Source organism: Artemia franciscana, chromosome 9 (genome assembly GCF_032884065.1).
Source record: "Artemia franciscana chromosome 9, ASM3288406v1, whole genome shotgun sequence".
Taxonomy (NCBI): domain Eukaryota; kingdom Metazoa; phylum Arthropoda; class Branchiopoda; order Anostraca; family Artemiidae; genus Artemia; species Artemia franciscana.
The window spans coordinates 9,512,180-9,524,501 of record NC_088871.1 but is presented as its reverse complement, the minus strand read 5'-3'; the positions used below and the strand labels follow the sequence as shown (position 1 = coordinate 9,524,501).

General features: G+C 37.1%; 1 protein-coding gene and 1 long non-coding RNA gene across 5 annotated transcripts in view; one reads left to right on the top strand and one right to left on the bottom strand.

The window, feature by feature from the left end:
* The window catches only part of LOC136030971 (uncharacterized), a 56,118-nt gene that overhangs the window by 33,016 nt on the left and 10,780 nt on the right, over positions 1-12,322 (bottom strand). The window contains exon 1 of one of the 3 annotated variants that reach the window (XM_065710121.1): positions 5,593-5,711. The exons of the other annotated variants lie outside the window; for them this stretch is intronic. Within the exon in view, the coding sequence (XP_065566193.1) occupies positions 5,593-5,677 (85 nt within the window). The 5' untranslated portion in view covers positions 5,678-5,711. Of the gene's footprint in view, positions 1-5,592; positions 5,712-12,322 lie in introns of those variants that run through there. 3 annotated transcript variants of the gene reach the window in all.
* The window catches only part of LOC136030972 (uncharacterized), a 38,357-nt gene continuing 32,881 nt past the window's right edge, over positions 6,847-12,322 (top strand). Inside the window, exon 1 of one of the 2 annotated variants that reach the window (XR_010618406.1) lies at positions 6,847-7,222. This is a non-coding gene — a long non-coding RNA (uncharacterized LOC136030972). Of the gene's footprint in view, positions 7,223-7,930; positions 8,067-12,322 lie in introns of those variants that run through there. The other variant, XR_010618407.1, reaches the window with a different exon arrangement.

Below are 12,322 nucleotides of genomic sequence, written 5' to 3'. Positions count from 1 at the left end.
AGTTTAAGAGGCACATCTGATACCATTTCTCTACCGCAATCCCAAGTGCGAAAAACCGAATGATAAACTCAGCTGAAATCACGAACAGAAATGGGTAGAAACAATAGATGGCAGCACTTTCGGACCCGTGGGAAAATGCCGCTTTTTTGCTTCTCTAAATTTTTCTATTTATCACTCAAAGAAGATATATTGGCTGTGGGGCAGGGTAACTGTCGCATATATTTAACACTTATAGATTTTAGTCCATCTTCAATTTGAAAGTGGTGCCTGCCTGCTTGCCTGCTAGAACGGAGCTTTCCACTTGAAAGCAGAAACATGGTTTGATGAAACGAAAGCTTGGCTGCATAACTTCAGATAGTCCTCTCTGACATAGGCTATACAACTCCTCTTCACTTCACACACTATAGGCTCTGGCTCAAGGACAAGCAAAAACCATCCTTTTTGGCCCCAGGCAAGAGTTCTACGAAGCTTTCCAAAATGTAAAGTCATATTCATCAATCCGGCCTAAGGTCCACACTTTCCGTAAAAACCGCAGAGGTTAGACCCTTACCACTTTCTAGGAATAAGCTGAAATCGGGGTGCTAGGAACAAAAAAAAAAACCACGACAAAACCAAAGTGTTGCTCTTGCAACACAATTAAAAAAAAACAAGTTTCTAAAATATATCTAGTGAGAAAATTTACCATTTATAATTTAACCAAGAATGGTAGCCTAATTATTATTTTCCTAAGTCTTAATAACAAAATGTAATTGAAATATTAATAATAGTAATCATATTAATTATTAAAAGGACCCAGATCCCCTTGAAAATTATGTCACAAAACTGAAGTCATTTTGAGATGTTTCAAGCTCTTCAAAAAAAAGAATACCATCCCTGAATCAACTACAATTGGCAATTTTTCCTGCTTCACAACTTTGATCTCTCTAATAGCAACATCTTAAGGAATAAAAAAAGAAGGTTCTTGGGCATATCTATCTCAAGTTACTAGAAGAAAACCCAACCAATTGTGCACCAAATCACTCTCTGGATCATGCTGTGGTGTTTTTTTTTTTGTGGATAGTGAAGACCTCCCTTCACAAGAATGCATATGGTCTGGTATTTTACTTTCTTTTTGTTACTAAAGCTTGTTCAAATAGGCAATACATAGAACAACTCCCCCCCCCCCCAGCCAAAGAAGTCCCCCAGACCTTACCTCAAATACTCCCAAAAAAGTCCCACAATCCCCCCCCCCCCTCTTAGCTGGTCAAGTCTCTCTCAAAGCTAAAATGATGAGTCTAGTGCAATGCATAAGACAATAATGGAAGTGGGGGCGTATGTTACTATCCACAATGAAAAGAAAAATGACTTTCAAGAGCTCCTTTCAAAGAGCTCCAAGAAAAGAAAAAAACTTTCCCCAATCAAAAACAACTCGCATCTCCTCGCACCAGCCCCGCCCTCCCCAATCATTGGAACACACATAAGAATATCTCTTAAAATTGACGGTAGTAACTTTTAAATTGTTAAAATCAATGTTATCTTTAAATCCTTCTTACTTCCCAAAAACGTTGGCTCTCTGGACCCAAACCCCTTCCCAACTAAAATAGTTGTGCATAACATTCCTCCAGGAATACCAAATCAGGAGCTAAGGAAGGGCTCAGTGACAGAACTGGTAATCCAATCCTGGTTGCAGATATCACCCAACTGGGCAAACCAGATGCTAATGGCCAAAAGTCAAGCAAATCTTTCCTATTCACACTTAGATAAAAAAGCAATATCCCAGGCCAGATTTTCCTGTTTAGACAAATGAAACCATACAAGCCTTACAAGCCAAAACCAATCCAATGCCATAAAATGTGGACACTTAACAACAAAATGCATTGACATCTTACAAACCTGTAATAAATGTATGAGTTCCCATCCCAAAGGAATGCTAAATTGCAAAAATGATTAGCCAACATGCATAAACTGCAAAGGCTCCCATGATTCTTCCAATAAAACATTATGCCCTACATGTAAGAAACAAGCACTAAAATTTCAAATAGCTTAAGATACCTTATCCACTCAGAGCTATGGAAGCAAATAGATCCCAATCATCCCAAATTAAACCCTTTATGAATCCACCCAATCCTAATCCAGATCTTTTTAGCCAAACTTACAAATTTTGGGTTACCCCAAAGCTAGTATCCTTCATAAATCTTTCATTGAAAATTGAAGTTTCATAGTTTGTGTAGGTTCAGCCTCCTCACCCAAAACTACAATAATCAAAGGCCTTCCATAGGGTGCAGTCCTGAGCTGCCTCTTCTTCTCCCTATTTCTCTGGGACATGAGCCTCCCAGACACCAATCTACATTATGCCACTTTTCCAATTTGAAAATTTTCCTAAATATCTGATTTACCCATTGCACCCACCAAGTAAAAAATCATCCAATTCCACCATAAGCACAAAAATGTTAATGAGAAACTAACACTAACTGGCATAATCATACCAAAAAATAATCAAATAAATTACCTAGATCTTATACTTGACCAAAAACGTAATTTCTATCTTCACACGACAAATACAATAAAAAAAAACATTAGGAGGAAAATCAGAATAATCAAAAGACTACTATTCACACCCTGGTGTTATAATGAGAACACTTTACTCCATTTTTATAAACTACATACAAGACTCCATATTGATTATGGGTTTATTTTTTATGGTGCATGTGCTAGGATCCAGATGCAAAAATTGAAACAATGCAAAATGATATAATCCCTCTCACATTTGGTCTTGGGAAACCAACAAGTACTAAGTTTCTGCTTACTGAGAGTGGATTATCAACAATGGATGAAAGATAATGATATCTTTTAATAAATGTCACTTTTAGAGCAAAAACAAGAAGTTCAATTTGGAAGAATGACCCAGAGCTCAAAACAATAAAAAATCGGGCTAAGTTGTGGCTAAAGATTTGGATAGCTTGCGGCCGCCCCTTGAGGGGTAATGTTTTCGATATTAAACAAAGAACAAAGCTTGATTTTAAACGCTATCTTCGAAAAATTAGGTACAATGGTGCTGAATTTCCTAAGTCTCCTAGCCAGTGGAAAAAAGTGATCAATGTCGCGAAGTTTGATAGATCGCCTACGGCTGACCGAATCCCTAATGTATCATGGATCAATCATTATAGTAACATTTTCGATACAGTGATATATGCGGTTCATTTTCGTTTTGCCAAGCTCTGTTCTAATCTGTTGCCTAACAAAATCATTCAAGGTCATGTACCTCCCGTTAGTGTTGACCGTGTCAAAAGAAGTGTAGAGAGACTTAAATCGAAATCTTATGATATAGACGGGATCAGTGCTTTTCACCTCAACACCGATTCGGAGGAATTAGTTTATCACTTGCAGTTACTTTTTCAGATGTGTTTATGCTCTTCTTTAGTCCCTGATTCTTTTTTAGTTGGTAACATTACGTCAATTTTGAAACGCGGTAAGGACCCAACTAGTTGCGCTTCGTATAGGCCTATTACGGTTGCTTGTACTTTAAGTAAAGTATTTGAATATGTTTTGCTCCCTGATCTCCTGTCTAATGTAGATTATATGTCTAATCAGTTTGGCTTTAAGCCGTATATAGGATGCCAACATGCTCATCGTGCTATAGTTTCGCTATTACTTGAAGCGCATAAAAATGGTTTTGAGGTTCATTTTTGTGCACTCGATGTTTCAAAAGCTTTTGATTCAATTTGTCATAGCCAACTTTGGTATTCTTTAATCCAACTTGGTGCAAATGTGTCTATTATATCAACTCTTCGTTTTTGGTATGCTAATTCATATGTTCGACTCAAGTCAGGTGACACCTACGTTGGTAATATCCCCATCCGTTCTGGTCTTAGGCAAGGAGGAGTCTTATCCCCTTATCTTTTTAATGCTTGTCTTTATTCTGTTTTGCCACGTATTAATCCATCATGTTTTTTAGGCCTAACTAATCTTTCGTACATTGCATATGCAGATGATTTACTTTTGATCAGCCGCACTAAATCTAGCCTAATTAAGTCGACCCAGCTTGTTTCTAAGTCTTTTGAGGAAATCGGCCTCAAACTTAATACTGAAAAATGTGAATATTTAGTTTTTAATGCTAAGCATCAAAGTAGTGATCTTGATTGTGGTTATTTTTCAGTTAAGCTCGTTTCTTCGATTCGGTGGCTTGGTATTAATATTTGTTCATCTTTATCGGCTTTTCGATCCTGTGGGCTAAAGAATATTAAAAGTAAACTTAAAAAAGGGTACGCGAAAATTGTCCCGAACCGAGGCAGATTTTCACGAAAGGCTTTATCCAGACTTTATTCTACATATTGCGATCATTCTATATTGTTTCTTTCCGGTTTGCGCCCGTTGTTTAATAATCAAGATTTGCAGGGCATAAGAGTTATGTATTTTCGTTATTGTAAATATTTATTGTATCTGCCGCGTTCTTATAGAAATCAGAAGATTATCAGAAAGTTTTGTGCCACTGATATTATTTTCGTTTATAAAAAACTCTATGCTAGATTAGGTGCTGAGGCCTGTCAACGCTTGGGCCCTTACCACCCTTTGATTAGACTGTATTAATTGTATTGTTTGTGTTATTTCGTTTTTCTTTCCTTAATGTTTTTACTCCGCTTAATTTGTCAAAACAAGCGGGTAACAAATAAATTATTATTATTATTATAAATTATCTGATAAAAAATGAAGCCAATAGCTCATATACCCTGCATAACTGGTTCAGAAATCTATCCATAAATAGAGGCATTGCAAACGAATTTGCCAGTACCCAGAAAAAACACCCAGTGCCATCAAAGTCTATTGCACCAATCCCCCCCCCATGGAGTTGGTCAACCCCCATGATAAACACTAATTTCACAAAGTGGACTAAAGAAGTTACCCCTATTGCTTTCATTCAGAAAAAAATAGGAGAATTTAACACAATTACATATAAAAACCCTTTCCCAATTTTTTCTGATGGGTCTAAAATTAATGAGAAGGTGACAAGTAGAGCTTTTCTCCCACTCCTTAATAGTGTTATGGGTAAGAGAATGTATGATAGTGTATCTATGTCTGCAGACTTATATTCCATTATTATGGCATTAGAACACCTAAAAATAATCAACCTTTGACTCCTAATTTACAGAATATTATTGATTATTTTGACTCTGTCAAGGCTAGACCTTCTACACTCAGTTTCTCAGTATAAGATGGATATAACCACATTATATTGTCTTAGCATTATTGATATTCTTGCTTCAACAGGCACAAGAATATACCTTCAGTATGTTCCAGGCTACTAAGGTATAACTGATACCACCAGGCAGACAAAACTGCAAAAAAGCTCAAAATATTGACCAAGTGGGACACCAATCCTCATTAGAGGCATTTGTTACTGGGGACTATTAAAGGTAATGCTAAATAAGAAAAAACAAATTTCTCTCCCTTCACCAATAAGTACCTTTCAAAAAATTATCATAGAATTTTTTGTAGAACAACTACATAGAACAATTATCATAGAACAACTGCAGAGTTGTTCCCTCACAATGGAAGACTGCTTATGTTACACCCATATTCAAAAGGGTGACTGGTCTAAAGCTGAAAACTACAGACCTATAAGCCTTACGTCTTCTGTCGCTAAGGTTTTAGAGAGAATTGTTAACGACGCACTTCTCAAGCACCTAGTTTCCAACAGCATTATCTTGGACAAACAACATGGTTTTCTTCCCAGGAAATCAGTTGAAACCAACCTACTCGAAACTTATGAGCTAATTACTCAGCTTCTTGACAGAGGATTTCCTGTCGACCTAATTCTACTAGACATTGCCAAAGCCTTCGACAAATTCCCCCATATTCGTTTGCGCTCCAAACTTACAGTCGTGGGCATTGATAAAAAACTAGTCGACTGGCTAATGGATTTCCTTGGTGGCAGAATGCAAAAGGTTCGGCTCTTTACCACGGATGGAGAAAAGATCTATTCAACACCTTGCCAAGTTCTGAGCAGCGTCCCTCAAGGAACTGTCCTCGGACCGACCTTATTCCTCATCTATATCAATGACCTGGTAGCTGAAACAAAAAACCATTTGACTCTTTACGCTGACGACTCCAAGCTATTTGGTACCGCGGACAACATTAGCCTACAAGCCGATCTCAACCAAATTCAAGCATGGGCAGATAAATGGCTTCTGTCCTTCAACATCTCAAAGTGCGTCACTCTTCATTTCGGCCGTGGTAATCTGCAGCACCAGTACACTATGTACAACGGCAAAACGTCATCGACAGTCTTGATTCCTACTTCTAGTAGTGGTAGAGACCTGGGAGTCCTGTTGGATGACAGCTTAAAATTCCACAAGCACACTGCCAAAGCAGTTTCGAAAGCAAATGCAAATTTGGGACTCCTGAAAAGAACTGTCAGTAGTCAATCCTCCACAGTTTTTCTGAAATTATATAAAGCTCTGGTCAGGCAAATCCTAGATTTTGGAACATGCCTTGCTGGTCCTTTTTACAAGAGTGACATCCAGCTTGTTAAGGGTGACCAGAGGAGAGCCACCAAATGCATCGACAGTTTACACAGTCAGCCCTACTGCAGAAGATTACAATCTGTTAACCTCCCAACACTCGTTTTTCAGCATAGGCGTAACGACATGCTGCTCACCTACGGGTACCTCCAGCAAGCAGATCAGAAGCTGTTCACTTTCTCTCCCCACCAAAAGCAAACACGAGGACTTTCCAAAAAGCTTTTCAAATCCAGTGTTAACACCAAAGTCCGACAAGATTTTTTCAGCCAGTGAGTGGTGAATGATTGGAACCAACTAAGCCAAGAGACAGTCTTGGCAACCTCGCCCGAGGAATTCAAAAAGAGGCTTGACAAGGAATGGGAGGCCAAACCATGGAGATTCCAGTGGGAAAACCCCTCCCAGCCCTCACTACCATAACAGTCGTGGAAGACAATAGAGAGTTAGCTTGGAGGATGATGTGGCTTGTCATACCCAACCATCTCACACACTCTATCCAAAGTTGCTGTTGTGTGGTGGTGCCAACTCTAAATTGCTGGAGAATGGTCCTTGAACCATACCTACCATGTGATCACTGTTAACAAGTGGGCTTAAATTGCAACTCTCCAGCACACTCTAGTCCCTATGGTTTGTCGCTTGACCTTAGCACAGCAACCAGATCTATCGCCATCATCAACTACAGAGCATCACAGTTCTTGCAACTAATTTGCTCCAAAGTGCAAATTAAGGTAATTAAGGTAATTTGGTCTGGTTCAAACAGGCTAAATTATCAGGCGTTTTTATATCAGTTTCTTAATTCAAGTGGCTCAATTCTCTCATCCTCTCTTTGCAGACATTGCAATATAAAAAATGAAACAATTGACCATTGCCTATTTGAATTTAGTATACTGATGTGTGCATAGTATACCCTGCAATGCAAACTGTTAAAGTCCTTCAAACACCACAAAATCTCACTATCAGCTAAGAGCCTAGCTGACCGTGCCTGCACACAGAGCACAGAACTCAATGTATATCCTATGATTTTTAAACTTCTAGAATCAAAAGATTCACTGTAAGATAAGATATCTAAACAGATTCAAGATGAATAAGAAGCAACCATTGCAGTAGCTCATTTCAACTCACAGAGTGAGTCAAAAGGAAAAAAAAGCTGAATAGTCTTGACTTAAAAGTCCTTGTTTGCTGAAATAGAAGAACTTTGCTCAATCCCAATTTATGAGGTTTCAAGGAAATACAAATACATTTCCTAAATTTAGAAAAAAAAAACATTGATATGGCTTAGAATTTGGCACTTATCTATCTGCCAATACATACTCAAGAATTTGGATCTATATCAGATAATAATCAGTCTGCAGAATTCTGAGCCATATCAATGTTTATTTTCAAAATTTAGGAAATGTATTTGCATATCTTTAAAACCTTATAAATTGGGATTGGACAAAGTTGTGAAGCTGAAAACAATTTTACTGTACTTCATTCAAACAGAAGACCTATTTTCCAAGGTTTCACTTTATTACTGACATATTTTTGAAGGTCATCAAAGGTCAAGGCCCTCTAGAGGGAGAAGGAGAGGAGGTAGGTACTTCAAAATACCTTCCTTGAACATACTTTAGCCTGTAGACCCATCCTTGAAGGTTTTTTTTTCTTAACCTAACCGTCAATCAACTAAAATTTTACCAAATTTGTTGTACTTCAATTAAGCAGAAGATCTATTTTGCAAAGTTTCACTTTTATAACACATATATTTTTAAAGGTCATCAAACTAATTTTAAAGGCCCTCTAGAGGGAGAAGGAGTGGAGGTAGTTGCTTCAAAACACATTCTGGGGACATACTTTAGTCTGTAGATTCATTCCTGAAACTTTCATTTTCCTAACCTAAACCCTTTCTGAGATAGCTAGAAGTCAATTAACTAGAATTTTACCCATTTTCCTAGCCTAAATCCTTTCCAAGATAGCAGGATGTCAATTAACTAGAATTTTACCCAAATTTGTTTTCAGCTTCATAACTTTGCTCAATTCCATTTTATAAGGTTTTAAAGATGTGCAAATACATTTCCTAAATTTTGAAAAAAAAACATTGATATGGCTCAAAATTTTCCTTAAATGGGTAAACCCACCGGTTGTCGGTCACAGACTAAATCCCGGGCAGAATCTTTGATTGGATTGCAACATGCCCAATACTCGGTCTCTCGAGCACCCGATACTCGGTCTCTCAAGTCAGAGACTTGCTTTTTCTGAGTCACTTCCGAAAAACCTGTTTAGATACTCTTTGCTGAGATCTATGACTCAGGCTCTTTGTCTGGTTATTAGACATTTTAATGTCTTGAAATTTGTTATTTTAAATTCGATTTTCAGAGAGAAAATAGTAGATCCAGGATTTTCTTTGGGGGAGGGCATAATAGGTTGCTTAGATAAACTTGCAAACAAAAAAATGCCCGCAAAATAAAGGGAACCTCAACAATTATGCGTTGTAGGGTAGAGGAAATAGTCTAAAGTATTAAAGAGTTTGGCCTTTATTTTAATGTTTTAAGATGAACAGAGGAGGTGATATGTTGTATAATGCGGAGCTTTGATTAGATGAAAATAGGCAGTAAAATGGCCATCATTTCTCACAAAAACTTAAATTAATAAATTTTGCGCTTCTCATGCATTTATTTTCTATTATACAAACTCGCTAAAAAACTACTAGGCTGTGTTGTAAAAGCCATCCCTCTTTGCAAAACAAGCAAACCCAAAAAACCAAAACAGACTACCAAAAAAGTAATGATAGGCCTATCAATTTCTTTGCCTTAGTGCCATAGCAAGACAGACTCAAAAACAAATTTTTGACAGTAAAAAGAAGTTATGATTTTAATTTCTCCTCCTTGTTACTACAAAATGAAGATCTTCGCCTTGCAGTTGGCTTTTGCAGTAATACGGACAGATTCCATTGATAAACCTAAATTTAATTAAATAATTTTTGGCGGTATGCGACATTAGTAAAACTTAACAAAGACTGCACAAAGTGACTAAAATCTTCTTTCAAACTGGTTTACAAAAAAAAAACAGTCTTAATATTGAAAAATTTATGAAAAACTCAACTATTAAAAATCAATTACAAAGAAAAATTACTTTCGTCCAGGCCCAAACCAGAGCAAGCTGTCCCAACCAAAAATACAACATCATGTCATGGGGGGGGTGCTCCCTTGCCCTCCTTGGATCCGCCCCTTTTCTGAATGAAAGATTTAGCTGTCATTTGAAGACTGGGCTGCTTTGAGGTGAAGACGCTCACATGAGTGAATTTCAAATGCTTAAAACAAATTTAATCAAACAGTTTATGGTAACAAATTGTAGTAAGGAGCGACCCGGCTCAATAATAACCGAAACTCTTAAAAACGGAATTTTATATAGCAGTAGTTACAACGAAATAATCGAATTTTAATGCTGATTTTAAATATATAAGTTTCATCAAATTTAGTTATACCCATCAAAAGTTACGAGACTGAGAAAATTTGCCTTATTTTAGAAAATAGGGGAAACACCCCTTAAGAGTGATAGAATCTTAACGAAAATCACACCATCAGATTCAACGTATCAGAGAACCCTATAGTAGAAGTTTCAAGCTACTATCTACAAAAATGTTGAATTTCGTTTTTTTTTGCCGTATTTTTTCCAGGGGTGATCGTATCGACCCAGTGGTCCGAGAATGTCGCCAGAGGACTCATTCTGACGGAAATTAAAAGTTCTAGGGCCTTTTTTAAGTGACCAAAAAAATGGAGGGCACCTAGGCCTCCTCCCACGCTCATTTTTTTCCTAAATTCACCGCATCAAAATTCTGAGATAGCCATTTTATCCAACTTAGTCGAAAAACCTAATAACTATGTCTTTGAGGACGACTTACTCCCCCATAGTCCCCGTGGGAGGGACTGTAAGTTACAAACTTTGACCAGTGTTTACATGTAGTAATGGTTTTTGGGAAGTGTATTGATGCTTTCAGGTGAATTTTTTGGTTGGGGGAGGTTGAGCGATTGTGGGGAAAAGTTTCCATGGGGGAAGAGAATTTCCATGAAGGGGGCGCAGAATTTTCCAGCATTTAAAAAATATGATAAACTTTTCAACTGAAAGTAATGAGGAGCATTAAAACTTAAAACGAACAGAAATTATTACGCATATGAGGGGTTCACTTCCTTCTAATACCTCGCTCTTTACGCTAAAGTATTTTTAGTATTTTCAACTATTTATTCTACGGTATTTGTGATTCAGGGGCCATTCTTAAGGAATTGGGACACAATATAAGCTTTAGTATGAAGAGCGAGGTATTCATGAGGGGGCGAACCCCCTCATATAAGTAGTAAAAACATACGAATATAGAAGTTCGTTACGTAAGTTAATTCGTAAGTTACAAAAACGTTCGTAAATAATTAAAAGTTCTAGTTGCCTTTTTAAGTAGCCGCAAATTGGAGGGTAACTAGGCCTCCTCTGCTCCTTTTTCTCTAAAATTATCCGATCAAAACTATGAGAAAAACATTTAGCCAAAAAAAAAAATATAGGCAAATTTCGTTTTAATTATTCCAGTGTGGAGAGCCAAAATCAAAACATGCTTTAATTCAAAAACGTTCAGAAATTAAATAAATAAAAAACAAGTTTTTTTTAACCAAAAGTAAGGAGCGACATTAAAACTTAAAACGGACAGAAATTACTCCGTATATGAAAGGGGCTGTTCTCTCTTCAACACCCCGCTCTTTACGCTAAAGTTTTTTAATGTTTTAAAAAATGGAGTGGAGAGAAAGCGTCAAACTTTAGCGTAAAGAGCGGGATATTGAAGAGAGAACAGCCCCTTTCATATATGGAGTAATTTCTGTTCGTTTTAAGTTTTAATGTCACTCCTTACTTTCAGTAAAAAAAAATGTTTTTTTATTTAATATATCTTAAAACCATATAACAAATGTATCTTCACAAATTTAGGAAACATCCAATGCGCTAATTCAGCCACATCAAGGAGTTCTCACCACCTGCCAATGATCTATCTTGAAGATGCAATTAAAGAGATTTAAACGAGAAATAAAACCTAGTAAGAGCTGGCTCGACAACTTATGGTTGATAGTATATCTTCCAACTTAAAAAGAACAGAAAATATTCTGTATATGAAAGGGATTGTCCCTCCCTCATCGCCCTGCTTTTTACGGTAAAACTTCGTATAAGAATTCTAGCAAATTCCCTTGGTGTTAAATTTCTCCTGAAAATTTCACCCCCTAGAAACTTCCCTCTCATTGGAAATTCTCCCCGTGAAAAATTTTACTAGCAGAAAATCTCCCCCACTCATAAAATGTATGTATACTTCCCTATAAAAGACTACGTAAGCAACAGACAAAATGTATGACTTAGACATATTCCCAGGAGGATCGTGGTGTTACGGCAAAACTTCGTGTAAGAATTGTAGCAAATTCCCCTGGTGTAAAATTTGTCATGAGAAATTTACCCTCTAGTAACTTACCTGCCATGGGAAATTCTCCTCGTAAAAAATTTCACTTGCAGAAAATACTCCCGCATTCAAAATATGTATGTATACTTCCCTGTAATAGGCTACGTAAGCGACGGGCAAATTTAATAACTTAGACCTATTCCCAGAAGGATCGTGGTATCTCGAAAGGTATAATTGTTCGGCCTTTCAACTATTCTGAACAAAAAAATACTTCTACTACTAACAAATTACCGCAGCACCAAGCCCTCTGAGGCCAACAGGGCTAAGCTCAGTCCTCTTCCAATCCAATATATTCAAAACTTCTCTCTTTACACTCTCCCAGAAAATTCCCATTTCATTTAAAGCTTTCTTTATGAAATCCTCCCACCCC